We start from the raw sequence: 27,531 nt of genomic DNA on the forward strand, positions 1-27,531 counted from the left end.
CCAAGACATTATCGCCAGGATGAGTATGTTCTTCAGTCATATGAAAGACTTTGACGGCAACGAGCAGAGACGGCTCGAAGCAGAGGCGCTTCCAGAGATCCCCGAAAATGACCATCGTTTCCAGGGTCTGATGTTGGGTTCGCGGCCGCTCCGTCCCGCAGATGCGAGCGACTGGAAAGTGGAATGCGATGGAAACGCTAGGGGAAACAATCGGGAATGTGAGTTGACACCGGAGATGCTGCTGATACAGACACTTGTGACGCGTACTGGATTGGTGAGAGGAGAATTTGCTTCTTCTGCGGTCGCGCGATGGAGCCCGGGGAATAGGACTGCATGAACTTTAGAAGTGCTTGATGTTACTGTAGTACTGTAGTTATTTGTACATATTGAGCCTATCTGGGGCAAACATTACTCTGAAGCAAGGTGAGGAAAGTGGCGTTGGGTGCGGAGATGAATTCCGCCACAAATGCGTTAAAACAACCAGCCGATCCCTCATGCCCTCTCCACAATCTACATCTTAACTCTTCACACTCTTTCCATTCCTCCAGTCCTCTGCCCAGAGATACTCTGCTACTTCCTCACCCCAGTCTTGTTACCCAGTCCCCTGTCCTGCTTGCTACCTGCTGGGGGCCCGTTGAAGACACCTTCCTTCATACACCGTTCCCCCATAATGTCCAACCCGAACCAGCTGCCGGGGAGCCCGAAGGACAACTGTCACTGGACTGGGCCCCAAGGCCCTGCCGAAGATGACACGTTGAGCGACACGTTCATTGGAGACACCAACCCACATCCAAGCAACATCGTGAGTCTCTGGCTGTTGTCACTGACAGAAGGACCCCGAGAGCCTTCCCTCCCTGCCCGTTCCCTCACCTTCCCCAGTGGCTAATACCGACAATGTTGACTCTGGCTCAAACCCCCCTTCTCCAGTACCAAGTCCAGGACGCCAGCACTCGCCACCATTCCCGGGTCCCTCCTCAGCCCTTCCCTTCTTGGCCACCCCCGACCCAATATTGTTCAGCAACACCGCCTTTCAAGAACTCGGTGATCAGTCTTCCTCCAACTCTCTGGCGATTGGGGACCTCGCTGAGTCATCTGAGTCCTTACCAGCCGACCGCGAACAGGCTGTGAGTGGCGCAGCGCCTTAGCTGACAAAAGAACGCAAACATCGAGATCGAGGCCCCGTGGAGCCGCACCCAGGAGATGGTCCTGACAGATGATACACGGGCCGTTATCCGCGAACGTTTGAGGGCGCGGGACGGAGTTGAACCAACCGAGTTCGACATCGAGAGGGCACACCAACATGGCTTCCGGACCACAGATGCAGAAGTCCAAGCCCGCCGCCGGCGATACGAGAGCTTGGAACGGCAAGGACTGCAGACCCACAACGCTCGATTGCAACTGCGGGCCTACTTGGTGAGGCGAGGGGTGGGTTTCGGAGAGGAACGACCCGAGGAGGTGCAGGCCACGCATGGTTCCCTTCCGTTCCCCGGCGCAAGGGCAGGAGGCTCCAATGGGCGCTCTTTGGCAGGCACTCAAGACCGGGGTCCCTTTCGTCGCCGTCGAGCATCTGATGACTTTGGTCGGCGCTTCTCCATTGTAGAAGCCCCCGAGGCAAGGCTGGCGGATTGGCCGCCTGCAGCATGGGACTCAATGCAAGACGCCCAGAGACGTTGGCAGATTCGTCCATTCATGGAGAACCCACGGAACCTATTCAATGGGACACGCGGCACAGTGAGTTCCGACCGCCAAACTATCCACCAAGCGATGGTGAGTGCCAAGAGGTTTATCCGTGCCCTCCGCTCGGCTGAGCTGCACGCCGAGAACAACCTCATTCGCACCACTACCCTCTATCGGGGAGCGATCACCGAAATTAGTCGACTTCTGCCTATGGTTCATGAATGGCCGTCGCAACCGGACAACAACCGCTCACCCGAGTCATTGGCAATGTCGATTTCCGCTGTGACAGCCGCACAGATACACAGACACATTCTCAATCTCGCCCTCGCCTCTCCTGAAGAAGCCATTGAACGTTCTGCCGATCTTCATCGCGAGAGCCTCCGGACGATCAACAGACTCGTCATCGTCCTTGAGTTTAGGTTGAACATGTCGTGGATGGGGAACGAGCCCGAGCCGTCGTAGTTAGCGTCAACGAGTGGTTGAGATGTACGGTGGTATGCTATGCCACTCCAAAAATCCAGGATAATCCAACCAGACAAATATCACACCAACCTACAGCATCATTCATATCATAATCTGAACACTGCCGTGGGGTATAACCTAGGAAAGAATCTCGCAGCGTCGTTCAACCAACGAGAGACACCCTGTCGACAAGTGTATGCATGAATTCGAGATACATGACGCGCGCTCCTAGCCTTCTACTCCCTGTGCTTTCATCAGCCGCACCGTCCTCTCCACGCCCTCGCTCTGTCCCTACGCCTCCAACCCACACTATACGTCCCGACCTCGCCGCCTCCCACTCGCTTCGCCACAACTCGCTCGCAACAACCCGCTCGCCACAACTCGCTCGCCTGCTCACAACGCCCCAAACGTCCACGCCTTGATGCACAGACCGAGGCCATCGCGGGCCGCTGCCGTTGGCGCCGTCACGGCACCGCCGGGAAACTCGCCTGCAGCCCAGTATGTCAGGTAGATGCTGCGCGCGTCGGCCTGGAGGCAGGACGAGAGTTTCATGCTCTGCTGGTGGTTGCCGAGGAGGACGTGGGCGGGGAGTGTCAGGGCATCGGCCTTGGGTGGGGGCCCGGCCTCCTTATTGAGATTTGCGTCCCTTCCGTCACCTCTGCCACCTTCGTCGCCCTGGTGTCCTCCGGCCGGCACTATCTCGAAGGTCATGTCGTCGTCGCTCTCGTCGTCGTCGGCTTCCTCGTCGTCCATCATGTCCCGCTCGTCTCCGCCGGTCATATCCACGTCGTCCTCGGTGACGTCCAACCATACGGGCAGCCGCGCGCTCCTTCTGGCCACCTTGTCGCTTTCTGTGTCGATCTCGGAGACAACGGTATCGTGCTTGTCCCCCTCGGCGTTCTCCTGCGTAGCCTTGGAGGATTCTGAAGTTCCCGGGATATCGGGGATCTTGCGCCCGTCGATGAGGAGGACGTTGAACGACGTCGCGACGACAATGTGATCACGGTACGTCGTGAGCTGCTTGGCGGTCGTGCCCAGTCCAATAATGATAGAATTGTTGGCGACGTGCTTGGCCCGCTCGGCCGCCGCTACGTGCCGTTGTGGGTCGTCGAGCAGGGGCGGCTCCAGCTCGGCCGGCACCAGCTCCTCCATCCGTGTGCACTGGGCAAACACGGAGGCATAGTTGCGCACGATGAGCACGCCACCCCCCTCGGTCGTGCAGATAAAGTCACGCGAGGTGAAGTGGCACGCAGAGAAGCCGTACATGACATTCTCGCGGTGTTCGTCCGGGATCATGGCGATGGAGCGCTCGATCACGTCATCGAACGCCGCCTCGGTCGGTAGAACACCGCGCGAGAGTGCGCGTCCTACCGGCGCAGCCCCGGGGAGCCGATCGGCATCGGGGATGGCCTTGAAGTCATCCGTGATGGAGAGAGGAAAGCCTAGGGACGCGATGTTGCGGGGTGGCGCGCGGAGGGGCGGGAAGGAGACAATGTGCGCCCGCGTCTCACGCACATACACGTGCATCTGCCGATCATCACAGACGAAGACGTAGTCGTCATCGAGCTCAATGTACTGCTGTCAGCTCGATCGCACTCCGCTCACATTCGGCGACCCCTGGTCGTCGGCTCCACGCTCAATAGTCTCCATCTCGATATCCTCCTCGAGGTGCCAGATATAGATTGCAGTTGTGGCGCACGTGGCGAGTACGGGGGCCGCATTCTTGGTCCCCTCGCGGTCAACATGCATCCTATACGCGCGGCCAGGCTTCGGTGGGCGCAGCGTGAGGTAATGCTCGTAATGTCCTCGTGGGAGGGGTGAAGATGGGTCGGCCGGGTCGTACTCCTCTTCTGTGTGCGACTTGCCCATGAAGTGGCTCACGCCCTGCTTCGGGAACGTGCAGCGCGCTCGCGCAGCCGCGTTACGCCACACCTCGAACGCAGCATCCTCTCGTGTCCTGTTGAAGGCGAAATACCCCGCGCCCGCTTCGAGGTGTGAATAGCCCTGGAGTTCAGGAATGCTCCATAGGGCCCGACTCGTGCGCCGATCAACGACAAGAAGACCTGGTGCCTCGATGTCGTCGTTGAGCGGTCCGCTCATGCGCGAGGTGGAGAGTACAACGCCAGACTCTGCGTCACTCTTAATCCGCCACGCGATGTTGGGGTACGGTGCGACCCACTCGACGGTGCTGCGGGCGCGGGCCCACGATGCGAGGTGGCGATAGTGCGATGACACGACGTAGCGCCAGTTAACTCTGTCGCCGGGCGCAAGCTGGTTCATATCGGTGGCGATTGGGCGCATGTCGTACTCTGGGAGTGGATATGTGCCTGTCGCTACGAGAGCATCGGCCGCGTAGAGGTCAGCGCGCTCCGTTCCAACAGCGTAGGCCAGGCCCCTCCACAAGCGGGATTCATTCTCGGCTGCACAGGCGCGCCACGCGTTGCTGACCAGCTCGGCGGCAAGGATATCACACAAGTCGAGGAGCGCAAGGACTTCCCCAAATATGTCGGGGCCGAGGCCGACGAGGGGGTCTAGATAGGTCATGGTGTGATTGATGGAGACATGGAATGTTCAGTGGCGATATGTACTTGCAAGTACTCTAAAGTGGAGGTCCGAGCAAGAGGTACCGTGGGAGAGTTGGAGGTGCGTGGGAACGCAATGTTAGATGGCAGCCCCGGCTGTAATAGTCCGAGTTTACCCTGGAAGGCCCGGAACCGAGTACCAAGAAAGGGAGGAAGGCAGGAAGGAGAGCGCGTGTGGTATGGACGTGCACACACAACATCATTCTACCTCTTGTCACCACCAACTCACTCCTCGACGCCACCTCACTCCAAACGCACGGCCGAATCTGTCGTGACTACACACTCGCTCTCCCTCTGTCGTCGAGCAGCCCTCTTCTCACCTCATCACGAGGCCTCGACTGTCCGTTCCTCTGTTTGCCCCTCGTCCCGGGCCCCACATCGCCTGTCACACCGCAGTTGATTCTGCCCATCCTAAATTGTCACTTCTCGACGCCCATCCTCCCATCCGTCTCCGAGTCCCGGACCTTCCGCATCCTTAGAATCACCGACGCCAACAGGGCGATGCGAAACTGACCGCACATAAACAACACCACTGGCCGTTCGACATTTTGTCGCCCCACCTTATCATCCACTGCAACACACCTCATCTAGCACACACCATGCCCTCTGCCGTCAACGAAAAGCACAGGCACCACAGCCATCACCACGGACACCATAATGGTCACCCCAGTTCTCACGACCGCCCGTTGTCCCTCGCACTTGTCCCCGCCTCAGGGTCAGGCCCTTCCCCACACCGCTCATCCGCCAGCGCTCTCCTCAGCCTCTCGCAGGACGTGACTGCACTCGTCTCTCTCTCGATCGAGTCGGCCGCCTCCCTCGTCAACGATTATGGTCGCACCGCGCTCAGTACAATTGGACTCGTCGAGCGCTCCGCCTCGCGCCCAATCGCGGCCGGCTCTGGTCTCGCGGTAGTCGTTGTGGGAGCGGCTGATTGTGAGTACCGCGTCCAATCTGACACAGGCACTGACAATTAGTATCGGGACAGTCTCTCACCCTCCGCCTCGCAAAGAGCGGCTACACCGTGTTCCCATTCATGCCTATTGCAGCTGCACCTAGCGCAGGGTCCTCGGTCTCGGCCCCGTTATCGGCTCTGCTCCTCGCCTGGTCAGGCGTGCAGAAGCGCCTACGCACGCGTGACCCAAATCACACCGGCGCAGTCGTGCCGGTCGTTATCGACGACTGCGGCGACGCTTATCTCTCCGCCCATACTTATCCGCACTCTGCATTCCCGCCTTCGCCGCCCAAGCGAGGCGGGCGCTTCGCTCACGCGGGCGACACTGTGCGCCATTACTGCCGCGAGAATGGCCTCACCCTGGTTGCGATAGTTTGCGCCTCGCCGTCTACCAGTCTCGCGCCTTGCAAGAATGCTCCGCCTTGTCCCACGTCCCTGTCGCCGTCGCAGCGGCCGTACCCTCTCATTCCGGGGGTTACCGACTCGGGCCTGGCGCATGCCGACGAGGACGCAATCATTGCCCTCTATCGTGCGCAGGTGCTCGAGCCAATCGCCGTCATCCGCGCCCTGGGCGACATGCTCGCTGCATCTCGAGACACCAATCGAACCCGTGGCCGCGTGCTCTTCGTCGAGTCGACGAGCGTGATAGACGATTCGGAGCCTGGCCATGTATTCAACGGCCTCTCGCACTCGGCGCAAATGATCGCGGCCGCGCGCGCTGAGACTGCGCGCCTGCTGCGAACCGAGCTCGGCCCGGCCGGCATTGACGTATGCGAGATTGCAGTTGGTGAGTACCCAGTCCGCAGCGGAAGCGACTAACCACAGGGCCTATGGCGCCGCGCCTCACCGTGCCACTGCGCTCGTCCTCTGGCGACAGCGACACGGACCGCGCGCTCGCGGCCGCGGCCGATCTCGGACCCAAGAACGTAATCGCTGGCGACGACGTTCTTACCTCACGCTTGCGCCTCCTCGCGCGCATCTTTGCCGTCGACGATGCACTCGTGTACTCGTGCGTCCGTCGGGCTATCGAGGACCGATATCCCCGCGCACGGCACCACGCAGGCCTCACGCCACTAATCTCGTCCATTGTCAATGCGACGCCGGGCGCCGGTGTGGTTCGCTTTCTTGGCCGCTGGGTGCTGGGGCGCCTCTTCTCCCCGCGCCGCCAGGCGTAGGTGCGTGGATGTTGGGAAACCGATTAGAAGAACCCTCCCTTCCTTCGCTGGGCGCCACATCGATCGACGCCCAAACCCGTATGAGCTTTGAGCTTTGAGCTTGGAGGCATGCCTCTGCCAACCGATCTAGTTGGGCTGCCTCGCGCTCGAGCTGTCAACGACACCACATATCCCTCCTCCTCTTCATGTTGTATCCGTGGCCATTAGCACCTAACGACGTCTTATGCGCTTGCTATGTAGACGATAGACGATGTATTCTGCCTTGATTGTGATGTCTGGAGATGTGGTATGTGGGCCAGTTGGGCGATTAGAGGCCGTGTGAGGCATGAACTGTGGGGATGTGGGGATGTGGGGATGCGGGGATGCGGGGAGGCTGCGGGTGCCTGTGACATGGGCTCGATTGCACGATTGTACAAGGATGCAAGAGGCGTAAGTGGGAGTTGATGGGAGTTGAGTGATTGCGTCACTTTGGTCCCTCTTAACTTTGGCCGGACCAGCATTTAGTGCATATCTCGTCCTCAATCCTCGATCCTCAAGATTGCAGAATATAGAAGAAGGCGGTGTCCGCAGCTCCGCAGCGGCTTAGTAAAGGGAATGCGGCAATCGGCTACATCACAAAGTTATTCCGGGCTAGCCTTTTCCTATTCTTTATCTGCGTTGAAACAAGACACGATCCTAGGGCGCAGATTGCCAGATGCACTTGTGGTATCCCGTCGCTCTCCTGATCTGCTCATGTTGAATGTTGTAGTTCTTCCTGACGAGCCCATGTTGGTAATGTCATGACTGGCATCATTCTCCTGAGGGAGCCAGAGCTCGAGCCAAAGCTTCTCGTAGCGCTAGGTAGAACTTTTTATTTATTGCAGCTCGTGACGTCGTTACCAAGGGTCTATTGAGCTGTCTGACATTCGCAGTGCCTACGACTGTGCCTAAAAACAGTAGCGGGATCCCCGTTGCAACCCGTTGATGCCAAGGCCGCTAAAGTGGTGAGCCGTTGTCGTCATTGGTATCAAGGAGAATGTATAGAAGATGTGGCATGCCGCGAGAATAAGCCAGGAACTAGGCACTACTGCTACTCTACCCATGAATCTCATCCAATCATCATACTCTACTCAACCCGAGCCACTAGTCATCCCTGAGATCCAAACACACATTACGGGGACGTGTACCCAAAAGCTCTTCTTAGCATCAGGGATCTATAGTTGCTTCTTACGGTATATTCCTGTTCCTCTGCTCTAGTGCCAAAGAGAAGAATGGGACGCGCATGGTCTTTTGGTATATTTGGGACGAGGTACTTGTTCGCCGCTCAATGCTAATAATCTTACTCGTATTCTTCTCCTACTACCAATTTACCAATAGGGACACTCGCCTTGTCTCAATCTTTCGTCTTGGTCCACCTGCCACCTGCCCTCCCGCCCCCCGAGTAACAAGAGTCCCCGGCCCGGCCGCCCTCAGTCCCCTACCCCCTCCCCATCTATTATTCTCTCCTCCCCATCTCGTCTTTCTTCCCCACTGCCGCCTTCCTCCTCCTACTCCACTTTCCTCTTCATTTCGTGTACATCACCCCATCCCAGAAACAATGCTCAACATCCTCGCCCTTGCCGTCCTCGCTGTCTCGGCCGCAGCCCAGGCCTCCTTCTCGATCATCACTCCCGTGCGTCATACGTAGTAGGCAAGTGCTGACCCCAGCCGGCGCTCGTGACCTGCCGTACGTATTCATCTCGCCAACTCGAGGAGCGATCCCCAGACGTATACTAATGGCCAGAGCCTGCTCGTCTCAGCTGGACTGGCGGTGTTCCTCCTTACATCCTGTGAGTGTTGTGTTGCGTTGTGGCTGGCTGGGCATGGGGAAAGGGGGATCGGCTCGGCTTGGCTCGGACTGTGGCATGTGGGCGCCGCGGTCTGCTGCTCCACCAAAGCCCAGGTCGCAACCAGAGTATCCGATAGCTGTGGCACAGCGTCCTCTAAATGAGAGGAACATGGTCAGCTTCTCTGCCGCCCCCAGCACATTTGGCGGCAAGCAAAGCTGTCGCAAAGCCCTCGCCCCATCCCTACCCCGACGCCGCACGGACCCAGCACAAACACACGCACAAACTAACGCCAGTTCTATTATCCCCGGTGGCCAGACCGGCGCTGCCGCTCTCCAGGACATCAACAACAACATCGACGTCATGGCCTACACCTGGAACACTAATGTCGTTGGTGGCACCTACCTGACCTTTAAGCTTGTCGACAAGAACGGTGACATTGCTTACTCGGCTCCCCTCACCGTGCGTCTCCCATCCGTCTCATCTGACATCAGGTCCAGGCCGGCTCGTCCACCGACTGCCTCCAGGCCGGTGCAAGCCAGCCTCCTCAGCCTTCGGCTCCCGCCGCCTCTGCCCCTGCCGCATCGGGCTCCTCCGCCGCCGCCGGCTCGTCTGGAGCTGCCGCTTCCGGCTCGTCGTCTGTCAAGCCCCCCGCGGCCTCGACCACCACCAAGGCGGCTGCTGCCCTCGCGCCCGTCGCGCCCGTCGCCGCCGTTGTCGCTGTCGCTGGCGCCGCGCTCCTCTTCTAATTCTCTACTGCCCAACCCTCCCTACCTACTCTAGTGGCCTACCGGCAAGTCACCTGCTTGATAAATGATCGTTATAGCCAATCCTAATTCGCGCGTCCTGACACTGTTACGAGTCGTAGGGCTGTCGTTATGAAAATGATGCATTACGTGTGCGTGGATGTCCCCCGAGCTCGAGGCTGGGCGGAGCAGGGTGATGGTGCGGCTATCCTTCAGTTGGGTTGGGGCTGTTTGTTTAAGCCTCCACTACACCGTGGGAAAGTGGACCCCCTCCACCAGCGCCAGGCACATTCCTTGGTTAACTGTTGACAACCTCCGCTTCGCGCGTCATCTTCTGTCATCACATCATCCAGCCTCATCATGGACCTGCTCGCGGGCGAAAAGCTTTACATCGACGACACCCAGATCTTTGATGACGCCAACGCACTAGCGTCGAGCATCACAGTATGTCCTTCTCCCCTCGCCGATCTGACTTAGGCATTGGGGGGAACGGTAGTCTCCTCTCCCAGAGACGCAACGGGAATCTTGGTGAACCCGTCTCACCCATCTTTTTCTCCCTCCTCTCCCTCCTCTCCCCACCAGATCTACTATACCTGGCCAGCACACTGCCTCTCCGTCGGCACCCGCGTCGACCCAACCACCCTTCCCCCTCCAATCCTCCTAAACCACTGGAGGCAGGGCTACTCTCACCGCCCCGTCACAGTCTACGTCTCCGTCAACCTCCGCCGAGTGAGGGCAGACGAGGAACCTCGCGCAACAAAAGCCGCTGTCGAAACCGCCCTCGCGAAATTGGGAGCTCTCGTCGTGCCCAAGAGATCCATGGCTGATATCATGGTCGTTGATCGCAAGACGAGTTTCTTTCTCGACAAGATTACGGCGGAAGTTAGGAAATCGGGGCGGAGCTGGCAGAGGTTCGCGGAGCGCGAGTGGGCCGACGCTGTTGTGAGGGAAGGACGGATGTTGCCGCTACAGAATTTGGAGGGGGAGATCATGCCTGGCCCGGAGGAGGTGGATGTTGAGGGTAGACAACCTGGTCAACCCACTCCACCAGCGCAGCCAGATCAATCTACTCAGCCTGCGGCCCCCTCAGCCGCCGTGCACTCCTCTTCATCCCCCACATCCCAACCCACCAACACCACCGACGTCGACATGGACGGCGAGGGCGCCGCAGCCACTACTCCGCACCGCATCATCCGGCCGCCCAGCCAGAAGGAGCGAGAGGAGGAAGCCCGGCGACAGCGCGAAGACAGCTTTGCAGAGGACGACGCCCCGTTCTTCAAGAAGGCCCCTGGGCGGCCGGCGGGCAAGTGAGTCTCCAACCCGGTGGCGCTGACAAGACCCCGTAACGAGTACACGCCAGAGGACGACGACCTCCTTTGCCGCTACGTGGCGCAGTACCACGCGGGCGGTTCGTGGAGTTCACGTAAGACGTACCAAGTGATGGTGAGGGTCTGAATGAACGCGCTGACAACTGGTGGAGCAGACGGATCAGTACGAGTGGGTCGCGCGACATACGTGGCAGTCCTGGCTTGAGCGGTTCAAGAAGAACAGCGTGGCGTTTGGGAAGCGTGTGAACCGATACGCTAGAGCTGGGCTGGATGACTCGCTCAAGACCGTCGCGGAGCGGACGGCGATGCGTGAGCGGGCAAAGGACAAAGGCAAGGTGAGGGGGGAGCCGTCTATGGGCATGGAAGCGGGGCCGTCCCGCAAGGGCAAAGAGAAAGCGACGGAGACGCCCAAGCGCCGACTCGTGCTCAGCGACGACAACGACGACGAGCCGCGCAAGAAGGACCCACAGCGCCTCGCCCTGGGGCGCAACAGGCCTGGCTCAGGATTCCCGACACAGCCTCCTCGAGGAGGTCGCGAGCCGCTCTTCATGCCTGGTCCCTCGGGTATCCTTGAGTCTGTTGAGCGGGTGCAGGCCCCGCCGCTTGCTGAGCCAGTAGTTGACAAGGCTGTAGAACAAGCTGCGCCTCTGCCACCTACCGAGCATGCTTACCCCTCGCCAAATGCTGCAACAGAGGTACAAGGAACTGCGGCGGCGCCAGTCCAACAACCGCAGCGGGGCCAAGCGGTGGAGCATCAGCAGAGTGCCCAAGATGCCGCACCTGTGTCGGAGCAACAGCCTCCTCCGGGACAGCAGCCGACTGCTCCCGAGCAGCGAGAGGAGTCGCCCGCAATCCCTCCTTCAGGCCAGCAGCCGAGTGGCCCCGAGAAGCCCGAGGAACCCGTTGCAACCCCACCTCCAGAAGCACCTGCTGTCCCAGCATCCCCGACAGCGCCTGCCCCGACGCAGGCTCCACCATCAGCTCAACCACCCGCCGCGTCAGCATCGCCTGCGCCACCGACGCCCACACAACCGTCCGCGGCAGCCCTCCCGCCACCGACGCCCTCGGCATACGCTCCTCGTCCCAGCTCCGTAGCGGACCTCATTGACCGCCGTCGCACCCCCCGGCGTCCACGACACACGCTCGCGACGGTGGCTGCCCCTCATTCTCAACCCTCGCGGCGTCGAGTCCTCGAGACTATCTCGGTTCCACGCGAGCTCCGCACGCCGATCCCGGCCCCGCGCGAGACATCCCCACAGGAACCACTCACGCCAAAACCCTCTCCGTCTCCAAATGTCCCGCTCACACCCGTCCAACTGCAGCAGAAACTCGAGGCTGGCCGCGAAATCGTCACTCACGCCGCCCAGACATATCGAGGATACATTGACCGCTGGCTTGGTATGTTTGGGGTGGGCCAGGCCGAGATCATGGCTGCAGTGGAGGAGGTGCGAGCACGCACCGACCTCAACCGCGCGCCACTCGTGTTTGGTCAAGTCGAACGTGTGCTCGAGGAGCGGTATGGGCGGGTCTAGATGGTAGACCGGGATGACAATGGCTCATTATGTGCGACCAACGCCTTCGTGGCGTGGGAGATGCCAGGCAGGGACTGGCGGTCTGTGTCTGCGTTGCGTTGCCGACAATCAGTGTATTCCTAGCAGCTTGACACGCGGTGGTCCAAGCCACACTGGCGGCCATGCAGCGCCTGCAACACTCGTGTCGGAAGGTAAGATGGTTTCACATGGGCATGACAATGCCAGCCTCAGAGCCTCAGATCGTATTGAGAAGCGTAGACATTGAACCACGCCGCTGGAACCACGCCGCTGGAACCACGCCACTGGAACCCCGCGTCAAAGCCATCGCGGATTGAATCCACGCCCACACCTACACCCAACTCAGTACAGCCGTGCGCCATCCGCGGCTATCGACTAGTCGTCCCAATCGGCCAAATCAATGCATCTACAACAGGTCTACAACGCAAGATATCCCCTCTCTTCATCTGCTTTAAATCTTCTTAACGCATCTCAAACGTCCCCGCACTCGACGACGGGACGTGGCGGACGAACAGCTCCTGGAACTCGTTGTTCAGCGAGTGGAAGTAATACCCTCTAAGCGTGGGCTCGGGTGGCGGCGGCATGCGGGCTGTGCTCATCCTACGCGCTGGGTCCGGTCGGGTTGTTGAGGTGGACGCGCGCCGGCCAGACGTCGAGACGCTCATACGCCGAGAAACGTCAGGGCGCACCACACTCGTGCTCTGTCGTCGGACGGGGCGAGGACAGGCGTCGACGCTCCAGTCGGGTTCGATGTCGTTTGGCGCCATGTCTACCATTGCGTAGTAGAAGCCTGGTGTGAGCATGGTCGTGTGATGCGACGCTAGGCCGTCTCCTTGTATCTTCTCCCGGTGGAGAACTCCCCCTCTTACGGCCCTGGCCTCCTCTCCATTCCCTTCCCTACCCCAAATCCTGACTCACCAGCAAAGCTAGCCCCCGAGATATCGCGCACCGTGTGATCTGGCACGAGGAACTTCTCCTTGATGCGAAGAAACACAAAGTCGCGCTCGCGCGCCTGCGTCTCCCCCCTTGAAACGCTGGGCAGTGGATCGCGGAGAAGCATCTCAGGCCGCACAATATCGGCCTTGGTCGAGGCACGAAGGTATGGCTCAAAGCGTTCCCAGTGCCGCCTGTCGTCGACCTCTGTCGCGCCAAACCGCTGCCCCGTCGTGAACCCGTACTTTGGCCCGATGATCTCGCCGTCAAAGAACGTCGTCAGCTCGGGATGCGTGTCGGTCAGATTCGCAATGGTCAGGTACCCGCAGCACGTCGAGTTTATGAAGCTGACGTCGACAAGGCGGATCTCGACGTCGTATGCGCTCCGTCCCGAGCGCTGCGTGCCCTTGAACACTGCGCCGGGGTACAGACACCCGCGAGGATCGGAGCGAGCGCGTCCGCGCCCGACGTCTAGAAGTGGGTTGGGCCCGGTGTATGTCGAGGGGGCGGAGGCTAGGGCTGGTGAGGTAGGTGAGGCGGGTGTGGGCGCAGTAGCCCACGAGGACGTGCGAGGAAGGTTCTTCTGTGCATCCTTGGGCGTGCCCGTGCGCACTACTGTGGACTCGGGAAGGGAGGGGAGATTGGTGGGCGGCGACTCTGGCAGTGCGCCAGTGGACGAGCTGGGCGATGACACCGGGAGGGCGGAGGAAGGCGATGGTGAACGACATGGGAGCAGTCGCGACGCGGCGGCGAGGTCAATCACGACGGCGTGCTGGCGTGGCGAGAGACGGAGTCGCGACAGATACAGGTCCAAGTCGATCGGAGACGCTAGCGCCTGGGTGCCGCCACGGGTGCGGACACAGGCGGCGCACACGCGATCCATCGTCTCTCCGAGGATGAGCACGCCGTCTGTCGGCCCTAGAGACGCCGCGCCGCATTCAGCGCACTTGAGGGTAGCGGGTGGCGGGGACCGCTCAGTAGTCTCAGTCGGCATGGTGTGGATAGGTGGGATGTATGTGGAAGTGGAAGTGGATGTGGATGTGGGATGCAGTTGTGGTTGTGGATGTAGTTGTAGGTGCGATGGTGGTTGTTGGGTGAATTGGTGGAGCCAAACCGGAGGGGTCGGTAAGCAAGAACTCACCGCCCAGCACTTGTTGCACCAAGCAATCTACACCCAAGCACAAGCACAAGCACAAGCACCACTGAGCCAACAGCGCCACTAATGTCATTATCCCACATCGTCACGAGGTTTGCATGGGTATAGCTACAAGCGACGAGAAGCATGATGTCAGCGAGCACGGGCCTCCAATGCTGTTCACGCCATCAATCCTATGCATGTCGTTGTCATTGATCTGTGCACTAGGTACTAGATGACTAGATGGCTCACCGGGGTTCTTAGGGAGGTTAGGGAGCTGATGATTTTTCCCCGCACTGTTCCCCGCGGCCCCACGAAGAAAGGGCCTGAGTGGTTGTGTGGTGGGTCAGGTGGGCCGGGTTGGCGAGAGGGTGATGAGTCTAAGCGACTGTAGCCGTTCTAGCCGCTCAGACGCCGCGACAGTGTTTGCAGCTGTCAATGAGTGGCGGAAAGCTGCAAAAGGCTTGTGTCTGATATGAATACTTCCGTTTCCTATTAAAGTATAATCCACGTGGGAGCGCAGAGCAAGGGCACCAAGGAGCGGAGAACATCGGAGTATCGTCGAGTCGCGTCGAAATGGCCATCGAGTCGGATTGTAATTGTAATTCAACTAGTCTAACTAGACTTGGACTAAATAGTAACAGGCACACGGGCCTTTGTCGACTTTGTTGGGTTTTGGCCAAAATATCTCCGCGTTGAGGCCCCCCCTATTCATTTCAGGACGACTCACCACAGAAATCCACTTCCTGTCGACTTTTCCTGCTCATAAACACCCACCACCAACAACACTCATCTACTCTACATCCACATAGTCATGTGCGGCATCTACTGCTGCTACAACTACAAGGGCGACCTTGCCGCCTTCCGCCCTCGCGCCATTGCGTGCTCGAAGCGTCAGCGTCACCGTGGCCCCGACTGGTCGGGCTGTTTCATTGCCCAGGACTCGATTCTCGTCCACGAGCGTCTTGCTATCGTCGGTGTTGGTGAGTACTCGCAATGGGCCGAGGCCGACTAGACGAATGGGAACGAGCGCACACACTTTGTGCCTCGTGCACTTGATGCACGCCCCACTCGTATTGTAGCGACAACCCGGCTTCCAAAGCTTCCCCCACTTACCTTTGTCGGCGCGCGGCTAACCCCTTCCCAGACACCGGTGCCCAGCCCCTCACCAACGAGGACAAGTCGCTCATCCTCGCCGTCAACGGCGAGATCTACAACCATGTCGCTCTCCGCAAGGGCCTCAAGGACAAGAGCGCAAAGTTCAAGACCCACTCTGACTGCGAGGTTATCATGCACCTCGTACGTCACGCCAAGCGCGCACGGACACGCCACTAACCTCCCAGTACAAGGAGCACGACACCGGAGTGTGCAACATGCTCGACGGCATGTTCTCGTTTGTCCTCCTTGACCAGTCGGTGACGCCCTCGCGCGTTATCGCTGCCCGTGACCCAATCGGCATCACCACCCTCTACATGGGCTGGCACTCGTCGGCGCCCGAGACCGTCTTCTTCGCCTCGGAGATGAAGTGCATCCAGGACGAGTGCGACACCATCAAGGCGTTCCCTCCTGGACACTTTTACGACTCGAACAAGGGCGAGCTTACCCGCTACTACAACCCCACCTGGTGGAACACGGACGAGACCGAGCCTCCCCACAACCCCACCGACTACACCCTCATCCGCGAGACCCTCGAGACTGCCGTCAAGAAGCGTCTCATGTCTGAGGTTCCCTACGGTGTGCTCCTCTCGGGCGGTCTCGACTCGTCGCTCATTGCGTCGATCGCCGCTAGAGAGACCGACAAGCTCGCCGAGGCGCAGGAGGCCAAGCGCAAGCGCCGCCTCAGCGTGTCGTCGAACGGATGGGTTGGCGACGACGAGGGACAGCCGCTCGCCGCCTGGCCCCAGCTCCACTCGTTTGCCATTGGTCTCGAGGGCGCTCCCGACCTCATTGCCGCCCGTAAGGCCGCCGACTTCCTTGGCACCGTCCACCACGAGTACCACTTCACCGTTGAGGAGGGCCTCGACGCTATCGCCGAGGTCATCTACCACCTCGAGACTTACGACGTCACCACCGTCCGCGCCTCGACCCCCATGTACCTCCTCTCGCGCAAGATCAAGGCCATGGGTGTCAAGATGGTCCTCTCGGGTGAGGGCTCTGACGAGATCTTTGGTGGTTACCTCTACTTCCACGCCGCGCCGAACGCAAAGGACTTCCACCAGGAGTGCGTCAAGCGCGTCAAGAACCTCCACACGGCCGACTGCCTCCGCGCCAACAAGTCGACCATGGCCTGGGGTCTTGAGGCTCGCGTCCCCTTCCTCGACAAGGAGTTCCTCGAGGTCTCGATGAACATTGACGCCAAGGACAAGATGTTCACCAAGGGCGGCACCCAGCAGATTGACGAGGACGGCCGCCCCCGCATGGAGAAGTACATTCTCCGCAAGGCGTTCGACTGCGCCCCTGACGGAAAGCCGTACCTCCCCGACTCGATCCTCTGGCGCCAGAAGGAGCAGTTCTCGGACGGTGTCGGCTACTCGTGGATTGACGGCATGAAGGCCCACTCAGAGCAGGTCGTCACGGACCAGCAGCTCGCCGACGCCAAGAACCGCTGGCCCGTCGGCACCCCCGAGACCAAGGAGGCCTACTGGATCCGCGAGATCTTCGAGCACCACTTCCCCTCGGACGCTGCTGCCGGCACTGCCGTGCGCTGGGGTGAGTCCTCTGACCTGACCTGACATGATTGCGCACGGCCAAGGTCCGGGCAACGGTGGCGGTGGCGTGCGCTGGCAAACAATCGAAAATTCTGGGTCTGGGCCAACGGACAAGTTCCGTGCCTGACCTCCACTTACTGTGCTTGTCTCCCACCTTCAGTGCCTGACCGCCTCGCCTCCACCACACCTTTCTCATTTCGTCTTCCACACCTTGTCGTGCTGCAAGGACAGAGCTAACGCGCGCAGTTCCGAAGCAGGAGTGGGGCGTCTCGTCGGACCCGTCTGGCCGCGCCGTCGCGATCCACACGGCGGCGTACGACGGCAAGGCGTAAGTCGACTCGGAGTGTGTTTGGGGGCGTGTTTTTAGCGATTTTCGATCTGTCGCTCGGACAAAAACACATACACATAGTCGTTAGGCTACAGTATAGATAGCATCGCGGTGGGATTTGGATGATGCATGTGCTTTATAGACGGGTGGGGGAAAGAGGGGTGGGGGAATCGGGAGGCGGGGAGGGTCTGGGTCTTGCACAGCGCGCTGGCCTCTGACCGTGAGACTCCAGCTACATGTAACCTGGAGTCTGGACCGCCTCCACTTTTACCCCTGGCCCAATTTCCCGTTCCTCTTCTACCACCACCATGTTGTGCACACCAGGATAGCGTGGCCTTTCCCGCTATCATATCACGGACGAACCTGCAAAAGCAGTATGGACATGCCGCAACTGACAGAAAGTACGGAAGATTCCGCGATTCCTGACTGCCACACTCACTGTCGTCTCGCCCGAGCGCCCAGCACTCGACATGATGCATAGACTTTGGAAAAATAGAAAAGGCGGCTCAGGGTGCCAGCTACAAGGAAGCGAGGCTCAGACTCACACAGCCATCGGGTTGCCTCCTCTGGCCTTGTAGACCAGGAGTGCCCGTCGGCAGCTGAGGTTTACCCCACCTGTCCAGCATCTTGCCGATCACCAAGAAGGCATGTATGATGGGTTTCTGATACAAGAGGGATGGATACTAAAGAGGGATGGATACCAAGAGGGGAAGGGACATCGCCTGCGCCGCGACGAGGTCAACCTGTCAACGTGTACTCGCACAAGATATTTCGAGAGGGAAAAGTGGGCAATAGGGCTATCAACACTGTGCAATCGTTTGAAAGTATCAGGAAGAATGCACGACCAAGTTTATTTTCCGCAGCCCATAATTGTCGGAAACTATAGAAACGCCAAGGGAAAAAAAAGGGGACGTTCTGACCAATGCACCCGTAATGACAGTTGGTGTATAGGGCTCTCTTGGAATCTGGAGATAACGTGAGAATCAATATGATGTGATTTTGGGAAGGAGCCGTTGTAAAATTATCGCAAACGTCCAGAACGAGGGTTTGGATTATTATGGTCTTCTAGTCGCAGAATGGCTGCAGATGATGTGGGCTAGTGTTGGCATTTGTTCCAGCCGTGGCTGTGGTGGGCCGTTCTGTGGAGGGTGAGACTTTGGCATCACCCAGACATAGGCGTCGCCACGTATGTGTGAGAGACAACGGCGTTTAGTTCTCAGGCGCAAGGCAGCTTGGGAGCCTGTGTCCAGATGTGTGCACATGACATCCAAGCACTACCAAAATCAATACCCCTTCCTCTCCATATCCCCAAGCACCTTAACCGCCATCCCTTTAACCGCTGCGTTGTTCGTGGCCAGACAACCCCGAATCGCCATTCGGAGGGGACGCGCATCCGCCGGCTCGAGCCAACTCACAACCTCGAGCACCTTGAGGGTTTGGTTATTCGTCTTAGGTCCCCTCAGGATCCCCGTTAGCACCTGGCGCACGCTAGATCCATGTGACCGCATAACCAGCGGGATCTGGGCGAGCTCCTCGATCGGTGCGGCGTTGTTGTGGCCGTTCGACCCGTCCGTAATGCGGTGCAGCCATCTCTGGAGCGCGATCATCGCGGCGGCAGGAACGGGGCTGGAATTAGCACCGATTGATTGGAGCTTACCCGTTGAACGCGTCGAAGATGGGGATGGGATAGTGCGGGCAACGACCCATGCCGTTGAGGGCGACCTTGTAGGGGGTGTTTGAGGAAGAGACGCTGCCAGGGTGGTCGGAGCCATTACCATTTGAGCCGCCCTGGCCGAAACCGTTACCATGTCCAGAGCTGCTCTGGCCGAAACCGTTGCTTGAGCCGGAACCGTGCCCAAATGTTTTCCCGGGGGTCCCCGCCGTACCGCCGTGGAGAAAGGCAGAGGCCGAGGCACTCTGGCCGCCGAAACTGCTCGATCTGGAGTTCCCAAAAACACTGTGGCTCTCGAACGCCTTCATTGGGATGGAATCCACCCCCTCGACACCTTTCATAGGAGAGTTGTCGGAACTGTGGGTGTTCGCGCCCAACCCCTCGCCACTGGAACTGGAACCCATGCCCAAGGTAGACCGAGTTGGCGTCGTCGCAGGGCTGGGGAGCCAACCGCTGCCCGAAGTGTTGGTGGCAAAACCGGTTGACTTGGCTTGCCCGAAGACACTCTGCGGTCCAAAGGCGCTGGTGACCTGAGTGGCAGCGACAAAGCCACCAAATGCAGTCTTCTGACCAAATTCAGCAAAACCTGAGGCAGTCTGGCCACCGCTTAGAGCAGGGGTGCCAAAACCAGACGGCTTGGCACTTGTGGTCGAGGCCCAGTTCCCGAAGCCGCTGGAGGATCCAAAAGTGCTTGAAAGCGTCCCTGCGCCTCCGGGCTGGGTAAATGCCGAATCAGGAGCCGGCTGCCCAAACGTCGTAGGCACAGGGAGTGCCGAGGTGATACCGCTTGTGAAAGTGGTGAGTGTCGACGGCTCGCTGGCTGGCACGCTCTCGCCCTGGACCTGGTCCAAGGAAGCGACCGTTGCCGAGGTGGTGAACGGAGCAACTTGCAGCTGAGCTCGCGCTGACTTGTAGCCGATGCGAGGGGCAGCTGCATAGTCGGAGGCGAGGCCCTTGCCTTTATCTTTCACGGGGCCGTCGTCGGGAGGAGCGAGGCTCGCACTGTTGCTCGGGTCGATACGGGAAAGATCGAAGCGAACATGGTTGGTGCGGGGTGACCCTCTCTTCGTGCGGGGCTTGGGACGGCGGCCCTCCTTGATTTCGCCTTCTTCGATTACTGGTGCACGAGGACGGCTACGGCTCCAGGAGGGGAGCGGTCGAGGAGGTCGACGCTCGCCGATCTCGACTCGCTCGTTAACGAGCTCCTCGTCGGCGCGGCGCTTGCGCGAGTTGGACTTGGACGGGTTTGTGATGGGCGCAGTCTGGGACGTGGTGTGGGATGTGTCCGAGGTGGACTGCGATCGGGGCTGGGATGTGGTGTTGGATGCGGGCTGGGATGCACGTGTTGGGGAGGGGGGAGGGGAAGGCGGAGGAGCGCCAGCGCGGGTCCTCCGAGACAGCCTTGTGCTGGTAGTATTATTCTCGGTCTGTGTGACCTGTGAAGCCTGGAGCGAGCTTGAGCTGACAATGCTGGCTTGGGTAGCCAAGCTGTCGGCCACTTCGTCGATGTCGGTGTAGTTGGACTGGACGAGCGTGAGCGGTGCTGGGGGGCGGCGCACCTTGCGCTCAGCAATGGAGTTTCCATCAGAGGTGTAGGCGGGAGTGAGATAGGCCGATGTCTGGTGCCCAAGGTTGGCGTTCATCATTGTCGATATGATGGTTGGGCGTTAGAGAGAGATAGGGGGGGGGGGGGGGGGGGGTCCTGCTTGGGCAGGCGCAGGGTGGAGTGACGATGGACGGACTTGGGCAAGAACGTGAGGTGACGCTGTACAAGAGTTAGAGGGCTGAGTACGAGCAAGACTGTGAGTGAGCGATGAAGAGGAGGCGGGCGTGTCAGTCTGGGGTCAAGTAGGCCGAGCGAGTGATGGCCTGCGGTGCGAGTGTACGAGACAACTTGTCCAGACTGTGAGCAAAGTGAGTGGTCAATGAAGTCAGATGGTTTGGGGGTACAATGAAGTGATGGTGATGGTGGATGCGAGTGACAAAGGACATGGACATGTGATGGATGAGTGCGAGAGCTGTGCTTATTCAAGCGACGGGCTGCGTGCAGCAGGCCCCGAGTGATGCGGGCTGGACCTGCGTCAGTACCATCCAGTGCATGGGTACATGGTCAACACTACAGGGCAGAATGTACAAAGTTTCTAGGTTGTCACTATGTGGTGTCTTTGCAGAGGTGCACGGGCTCCGATCACGTCACACTTTGGCCTCACGCCCCACGACAGCAGATATCGCCTACATGTTACATCTCGCGCCGGCAGAAGTAGCACCGCCAGCCCTGCGCGATCCAGCGAGCATAGCAATGGTCTGTAGTCAGCTCACCAAACAGTTATCAGATATCTGCACTCACAATCCAGGTTGTTCCCCTCTGTGTCACCGTCACACTCGCCAATCTCCGGCGGCGGCAGGCTCCCATCGTCGCTATCCGTCTCGGTTACGGCTCTCTCGGTAGCCGCCTCGAGAGTTTGGTCTACCAAAATTGTGTCGGAATCGAGTACGCCCTCTATCGCGCCAATCAGCCCCTCGATGATCTCCAGGCTCTCTGCGTAGAGGTACGGCGCGGTGGAGCGGGCCGTGTCGGCACGTGCCTGCTCCGCTGAGGTGCGAGGATGTACGAGGGCACGGAGGCGGTCAGCGTGGCGCTCCCCGAGCCTCAGCCAAGCGCGGGCCTCCGCGCGGGAGGTGCCAGACAACGCTTCCGAGGAGTCCACAAGGGGCCCGGAGCGCACCAAGGGCGGGGGTATCTCAGAATAGGGGCCAGGCGTGAACCACGGTAAGTTGAAAGCCGGCTCAGACCCCGCAGCAATAGAGCCGTAGTGAGAACGAAGAGCAGTAGGAATGGACTCGGCGCGGAGGCAACGGGGAGAAGGAAGTAATGGGAAAGTGAGCGGCAACGAGTAGGGGTCTACCGTCTGCCGCATCCTCTGTTGCTCGACCTCGCTCAGTTCATGGTCAGAGACGGCCAGGTCCGGCACGCCGCGATGGGTAAAAGAAAACTCAGGGTGAACAAAGTCGGCCAGGTCGGGGGGCCGTGTGTGCCCGACAGCTGCACTTTCGAGCTGTCCCACTACGTCGCGGAGAGGCGAGAAGGGAATGGACATTAAACGGCCGTATTGCCGCCGTGCGCCGTTTCCTTCGTCGCTATTGTTGGTCCAACGCATCGGGGGGAGATATGGGGGCCGGTCTGGGTGCAGGATGTTGACGCTGGCGGAGGTGGTCTGCGGTAAGGAATTGGAGGAGGCGACAGGGAATGTGACAGCCGGGGTGTGGTCCTGCAGATAGCTTTGGTAACGTGCCTCAAGCTCGACTGCGCTCATGCGCTGGCTGGAGTCACGGAGGACGAGCTCCGGCACCGAGCCGTCCCAGTTGCGGAAGGTGTTGGAGCGGTGCAGAGCAGTCCTGCCCATCCGGTGAGTAGGGATGGCGGCATCAGCAGTACTGCCCGGTACACGTCTGCGGCGACCTCCTTGCCAGAGGGGGACACGGCGAGCGCGTGTGTCCGTGGAGAAAGTCGAGTCGAGAGTGCGTGTCGAGCTAGACACGCTGGTTCTGCCAGGATGGGTGGTAGAGACACCAGTGCTACTCGGCTCACGGATCAACTGGTACAAGCGAAGCGGCTCGGTGCGCGTGAGCTCGCTCTCGCGGGGCTGCGTCGGAGGCATTGTGGGGTATGCGTAGAAGGACCAAGGAGTAGGATGCAGTGGATGAAAGAAAGAACAAGTGGGTGGTGAGAAAGAGTTATTGTCACAACAAGGGGGAGTGAAAAGAAGGTCAGGTGTGGGTAAGACGCACAGACACACAGTGAGTCACCCGAGTACCCCCTCACCGGTGCACGGCTGTGGCAGCGCCCGCTCTGCTGCTCCTCCTGCGCGCCCCCACTGATGAATTTCACGTCCTCCCAGCTCCCATTCGCACCGACCGTACGAGTTGGTCTCAAGGTCCGAAGTGAATTGGAGAGGAAGTGCGAGTTGGGCAAAACGGAGATTTGGAGGACGTCTTGTGGGTTGCGGAGGACTTGAATACATGGGCGGCGTTCACACCACTGCGCGCCACTCAAATCTGACCCTGAACAAAGTAGTGATACATCCATGCATGTACGTGTGCACCTGCGGTCAGATTATCCACATCTGACGAGGCTGAGACTGGGGAACGGGGGAGGGGGGGGAGGAGGAGGGGGGAGGAGGAGGAGGAGGAGGAGGAGGAGGGGAACTGACCGTGGAGCGAATGGAGCGGATGAAGGGGAGTGACAGAGCTGTCAGTGGAGGCCACAGAAACAGTGAGGCTCCTCCCCAATCTCTCAGCCTTTTGGAGCATTGTTTCATTACGGGCGCAAACCGGGTGGCGACAAGGAGGACCTCGACTCGTTACGATGCACGGATCCACCGAGTGGTGCTTGTGCACGCCCGCTATGGACTGCATAGTGTGTGGTATGGACGAACACGCTCGTATTCGGAGACCTATGTTATCAGCGTTAGCCGAGTCGATGAGCGCACTGGATGGCATGGGAGACGGGACACGTCCTAGTCCAGATGAGTGCACACAAGTGCCCTCGATCTGGTGGTACGTGGGTCGTCTACCCAGTGGGAACCCGTACAAAATACACCTTCCTCCCTCATGGATCTCTTTCACCTTCCTCCCATCTCTCAACTCACATTCTCACTCATCCCCGTCATCCACTCGTCTCTCTCCTTGACACTCACTCTCATCTCGCCCCACAGAATCCAGTCCAACCAAGCATGCCCCCGATACGCTCTCCCCGCTTCTCCCGCTCCCTCCGCACTTCCATCTCCGCTTCCGACGCACAAGAAGAGGAATCTCTGAACGACGACATCGAGCCTATCGACGACCAGACGTGGACGACAGGGGACTTCACGCTTGTCTCGTCCGACCTGGTGATCTTCAAGATTGAGAGCTACCACCTTCTCTCGGCCAGGTACTCGGCCGCCTCACAGAGCTAATGCCAGCCCGGTTTTTGGTGCCGCCAGCACCGTGAGCCCAGGTGAGCAGCGCATCGAGTTCGCCGACCTCGAGCTCGAGACCGCCCCTGTCCTCCGCCTCTTCCTCTCCCTCGCCACCACCGCTACCTTCGGCCCCACCTTCACTCCCTCCGCCGCCCTGGAGCACGAGGACCCCAACCTCACACTCCTTCCCCTCATCGCCTTCCTCCAGAAGTACGACGCCATACGGGTCCTCCGCGCCGCACTCTCCTGTATCGACCGCCTCGTATCCACGGGCAAGATGACCGCGTACGCTGGGCTCATCCTCGGCGTGACGGCCGACGACGTGCCCACCTGCACAACGGCCCTGAACACGGAGGACGCGCGCTTCCCGTTCCCGACACCCGATGACCCAGTGTACTGTGCCGGCGCGAACCGCTCCACTGTCAACCCACGCGGGTTCCCTTACAATGTGTGGCGCAAGCTCTCCCCGCAATATACGTGGGCACTCACGCGTGGATGGATACCGGGCCAGACGGACGGCTTTCCCGACCGCTTCGAGCGGCTCATCAAGCTGGCGAAGGCGCACGATGGCGAGAAGATCGCGGATGGTGAGGAGGTCGAGGTGGAGTGAGGTGAGTTAGCTGTGCAGTTTTGGATGGCTAGCTGACAGACAGAACCGCAGGCCCGTGAAGTGGAGATACCGGCAGACGTGATAACTAGAAGTCAGTATAATGAGCAGAGAAAGATGTGAGAGATGAGTTCGAGGTCTTCACTGTGCCAAATTGCCTGCTAATTTGCTCAGCGGTCATCTCCTAGATATCGCTTCCGATGATGTCGCGCACGAACGGCATGTTGCCGGCCATGAGCCCGCCGTCGACGGGAATGACGGCGCCCGTTATCCCCGCGGCCAGTGGAGAGGCGAGGAAGACAATGGTGTTCGCGACGTCTTCAGGAGCGAGGATTCTGCCGATGGGGTAATGCCGTGCTGCGGCGTCGAGTACGGCGGGGTCACGGTGGGCCCACGCGGCCGTCCGCACCGAGCCAGGCGCGACGACATTGGCCCGCACGCCCTTGCATCCGAGTTCGACGGCGAGAGCACGCGCGTAGGCAATCAGCCCCGCCTTTGCAGCAGCATAAGCAGGATTACCGTAATGCGTTAGCGCGTTCACCGAGCTTGTGAACACGATCGTGCCGCCCCGCCCAGCCTTGTCCCACACCTTGGTAACCGGCGCAGTGACATGATACGCGCCAGTGAGGTTGGTTGCCAGCTCGGCATCCCACATCCCCTCCTCCTCCAACGAGGCGAGCGAGTCGGCACGCGACGCACCCGCATTGTTCACCAGCACGTCTGGAGTTGCGCCGAGTACTTCGAGCTCGTCGATGGCGCGTCGGCACGCCGCGGCGTCCGTGATGTCAAAAGCTAGGCGGTGATGCAGCGGCAGGCCGGCTAGCTGGGTGATGTCCTGGTCCGCTCCCGTGACGTAAGCACCCGCAGAGACAAAGGCGGCGACGATTGCGCGGCCGAGGCCCCCGCCGGCACCGGTTACGAGGACGTGCTTCCCGGTCAAGCCGAAGGGATGAGGGGTGGACATGAGGGATGAGTTGAGAAGAGAGAATGAGGGAGTGGGGAGAGCGAGGACCGCGAGGGAGAGTTATATGTGCTGTTGCACAGGCCTCAGTGTGATAGACATGGCTCGTTGAACAGGCGTCAAGATGCAAAGGGTGAGTGAGGCCAACTTGCCCACCACACAGACATCGGCGACCTTGCCGGTGTTAAGGTGGCGACGTCAGTCACAGTTCTCAATCGTAATGCTTAGAAGTTGATAATAAATTTATAATGCCCATAACTATTAGCCCGTGCCTGAGTCCACGCGACTTGACGCGTCGCGATTTCAAGCAATGTCACCTTCCCTCCACTCTCCTCATCATCATGGCAACAACGTTTGGAGCACGCCCCGCCGCCACGGCCGAGCAGCAGCAGCGCCTGCAGCCCTGGGTAGAGAAGTAGTGAGTCAGCTGCCTCCTGTGTCAGAGCTGACACCAGCCGGCCCAAGACGATTGACGATGTCTCGTCGCAGGAGAATACGGTTGCGGTGCTGCGCAAGGCGCTGGCGTCGACCAATGTGAGCTATGGCACTGATAGTGGAGCTGACACCAGCTTCCGCACATGCTGTTCTACGGGCCACCGGGGACGGGCAAGACTTCGACCATCCTCGCGCTCGCGCGGCAGTTGTTTGGGTGGGTCCTCGATTGTTTACACACTGCTCGGCCTGTGCCAAGGCGCCCTCCTGCGGCGCCCAGTTACATCTCCTGGTCATCGAGCTGACACCAGCCCTGACCTCTTCCGCTCGCGTGTGCTCGAGCTGAACGCGTCTGACGAGCGCGGTATCAGCGTCGTGCGTGAGAAGATCAAGACTTTTGCGCGCGAGACCCCGCGCAACGTCGGCGTCTCGTCCGACGGCAAGGTGTACCCCGCGCCACCGTACAAGCTCATCATTCTTGACGAGGCCGACTCGATGACGCAAGACGCGCAGAGCGCCCTCCGCCGCATCATGGAGACGTACTCGCGCATCACGCGCTTCTGTCTCGTCTGCAACTATGTCACCCGGTGAGCTCCCTGAGCCCGACCAAGCTGACAGCAGGATCATCGAGCCGCTCGCATCGCGCTGCTCCAAGTTCCGTTTCCGTCCTCTCGCGGCCGACTCGTCGCAGGCGCGTATCGAGATGATCGCCAACGCCGAGGGCGTGAACGCCGAGCCAGGCGTTCTCGAACTGATCCTGAAGCTGGCTAACGGCGACCTCCGAAAGGCCATCACGTACCTCCAGACCGCGCAGCGGCTGCACTCTACATCCAACCCCCCAACAGCTATCACCACCATGTCCGGTGAGCTGGTACCGCAGGATCTAGCTGACATCAGTACACGAGATCTCGGGCATCGTGCCGGGGAGCGTGATCGACCGCCTCGTGCGGTCTATGGGCATCGAGCCTGGAGAAGGGATTAGCCCGTCCGCCGCGTCAGGATTTGAGGGTGTGCGGAACGCTGTGCGTGGCGTCGGGCGCGAGGGATGGTCTGCGGGACAGGTGCTGGAGCAGATCCACGACGCGATTGTGCCGATGGAGAGCATTCCGACGATGGCCAAGGCGAACGCGGCGATCGCCATTGCCGAGTGCGACAAAGCTTTGTGCGAGGGCGGCGACGAGGAGCTGCAGCTGTTCGAGTGCTGTCTGCGGGTCAAGGACGCGATGGAGAAGGCGTACAAGTAGGGTGAGGCGGGGGAGAGGTCTCGGCCAGGGACCGCTGGGCCACTGTACTGTATGCATAGAGCTTATCCGCTGTAGGAGGGTGATCTTAGAATCCCTTGACGGCATTGTTCAGATACTGATTTGAAATCTGCTGTGGCATGGTGAAGGGTCGGTAAGGTGGAAGTTGGACGGAATTGACGTCCGTAGTCACCTTCAAATTGGAATATGAACAGCGCTGTGATGGTCCTTGGTGATGCATACCTCACAGCATTATCCGCCATTCCCCGCCTCCACTTT

General features: G+C 59.8%; 11 protein-coding genes across 11 annotated transcripts; 6 read left to right on the top strand and 5 right to left on the bottom strand.

Moving 5' to 3' along the window:
* Nucleotides 1-2,532: 2,532 nt before the first annotated feature.
* On the bottom strand, nucleotides 2,533-4,683 carry CcaverHIS019_0602870 (uncharacterized protein; the record flags this gene model as incomplete). The annotated part of the gene is made up of 2 exons (XM_060602728.1): nucleotides 2,533-3,714; nucleotides 3,745-4,683. The coding sequence occupies 2 exons, from the start codon at nucleotides 4,681-4,683 to the stop codon at nucleotides 2,533-2,535; spliced, it is 2,121 nt and encodes a 706-aa protein (XP_060459093.1).
* Nucleotides 4,684-5,320: 637 nt separating this feature from the next.
* Nucleotides 5,321-6,848, top strand: CcaverHIS019_0602880 (uncharacterized protein; the record flags this gene model as incomplete). Its single annotated transcript, XM_060602729.1, has 3 exons — nucleotides 5,321-5,654; nucleotides 5,696-6,460; nucleotides 6,499-6,848. 3 exons carry the CDS (start codon nucleotides 5,321-5,323, stop codon nucleotides 6,846-6,848), a joined length of 1,449 nt encoding a protein of 482 aa, XP_060459094.1.
* Nucleotides 6,849-8,424: 1,576 nt separating this feature from the next.
* Nucleotides 8,425-9,402, top strand: CcaverHIS019_0602890 (uncharacterized protein; the record flags this gene model as incomplete). The annotated part of the gene is made up of 5 exons (XM_060602730.1): nucleotides 8,425-8,499; nucleotides 8,535-8,553; nucleotides 8,611-8,656; nucleotides 8,950-9,115; nucleotides 9,148-9,402. The coding sequence occupies 5 exons, from the start codon at nucleotides 8,425-8,427 to the stop codon at nucleotides 9,400-9,402; spliced, it is 561 nt and encodes a 186-aa protein (XP_060459095.1).
* Nucleotides 9,403-9,759: 357 nt separating this feature from the next.
* CcaverHIS019_0602900 (uncharacterized protein) lies at nucleotides 9,760-12,259 on the top strand (the record flags this gene model as incomplete). The annotated part of the gene is made up of 4 exons (XM_060602731.1): nucleotides 9,760-9,843; nucleotides 10,474-10,706; nucleotides 10,737-10,842; nucleotides 10,892-12,259. The coding sequence occupies 4 exons, from the start codon at nucleotides 9,760-9,762 to the stop codon at nucleotides 12,257-12,259; spliced, it is 1,791 nt and encodes a 596-aa protein (XP_060459096.1).
* A 479-nt stretch (nucleotides 12,260-12,738) lies between these two features.
* On the bottom strand, nucleotides 12,739-14,204 carry CcaverHIS019_0602910 (uncharacterized protein; the record flags this gene model as incomplete). The annotated part of the gene is made up of 2 exons (XM_060602732.1): nucleotides 12,739-13,067; nucleotides 13,196-14,204. The coding sequence occupies 2 exons, from the start codon at nucleotides 14,202-14,204 to the stop codon at nucleotides 12,739-12,741; spliced, it is 1,338 nt and encodes a 445-aa protein (XP_060459097.1).
* Nucleotides 14,205-15,159: 955 nt separating this feature from the next.
* On the top strand, nucleotides 15,160-17,385 carry ASN1 (uncharacterized protein; the record flags this gene model as incomplete). Its single annotated transcript, XM_060602734.1, has 4 exons — nucleotides 15,160-15,328; nucleotides 15,493-15,644; nucleotides 15,689-17,054; nucleotides 17,300-17,385. 4 exons carry the CDS (start codon nucleotides 15,160-15,162, stop codon nucleotides 17,383-17,385), a joined length of 1,773 nt encoding a protein of 590 aa, XP_060459098.1.
* Nucleotides 17,386-18,664: 1,279 nt separating this feature from the next.
* On the bottom strand, nucleotides 18,665-20,699 carry CcaverHIS019_0602930 (uncharacterized protein; the record flags this gene model as incomplete). The annotated part of the gene is made up of 2 exons (XM_060602735.1): nucleotides 18,665-19,007; nucleotides 19,039-20,699. 2 exons carry the CDS (start codon nucleotides 20,697-20,699, stop codon nucleotides 18,665-18,667), a joined length of 2,004 nt encoding a protein of 667 aa, XP_060459099.1.
* A 593-nt stretch (nucleotides 20,700-21,292) lies between these two features.
* CcaverHIS019_0602940 (uncharacterized protein) lies at nucleotides 21,293-22,712 on the bottom strand (the record flags this gene model as incomplete). The annotated part of the gene is made up of 2 exons (XM_060602736.1): nucleotides 21,293-21,357; nucleotides 21,401-22,712. The coding sequence occupies 2 exons, from the start codon at nucleotides 22,710-22,712 to the stop codon at nucleotides 21,293-21,295; spliced, it is 1,377 nt and encodes a 458-aa protein (XP_060459100.1).
* A 1,074-nt stretch (nucleotides 22,713-23,786) lies between these two features.
* CcaverHIS019_0602950 (uncharacterized protein) lies at nucleotides 23,787-24,621 on the top strand (the record flags this gene model as incomplete). Its single annotated transcript, XM_060602737.1, has 2 exons — nucleotides 23,787-23,983; nucleotides 24,015-24,621. The coding sequence occupies 2 exons, from the start codon at nucleotides 23,787-23,789 to the stop codon at nucleotides 24,619-24,621; spliced, it is 804 nt and encodes a 267-aa protein (XP_060459101.1).
* A 181-nt stretch (nucleotides 24,622-24,802) lies between these two features.
* Nucleotides 24,803-25,582, bottom strand: CcaverHIS019_0602960 (uncharacterized protein; the record flags this gene model as incomplete). Its single annotated transcript, XM_060602738.1, has 1 exon — nucleotides 24,803-25,582. The coding sequence occupies one exon, from the start codon at nucleotides 25,580-25,582 to the stop codon at nucleotides 24,803-24,805; it is 780 nt and encodes a 259-aa protein (XP_060459102.1).
* A 338-nt stretch (nucleotides 25,583-25,920) lies between these two features.
* RFC2 (uncharacterized protein) lies at nucleotides 25,921-27,255 on the top strand (the record flags this gene model as incomplete). The annotated part of the gene is made up of 6 exons (XM_060602739.1): nucleotides 25,921-25,997; nucleotides 26,035-26,113; nucleotides 26,149-26,228; nucleotides 26,323-26,598; nucleotides 26,633-26,874; nucleotides 26,909-27,255. The coding sequence occupies 6 exons, from the start codon at nucleotides 25,921-25,923 to the stop codon at nucleotides 27,253-27,255; spliced, it is 1,101 nt and encodes a 366-aa protein (XP_060459103.1).
* Between the last annotated feature and the right edge of the window lie 276 nt (nucleotides 27,256-27,531).

This window comes from Cutaneotrichosporon cavernicola (genome assembly GCF_030864355.1).
Source record: "Cutaneotrichosporon cavernicola HIS019 DNA, chromosome: 6".
In the NCBI taxonomy this organism is placed as follows: Eukaryota; Fungi; Basidiomycota; class Tremellomycetes; order Trichosporonales; family Trichosporonaceae; genus Cutaneotrichosporon; species Cutaneotrichosporon cavernicola.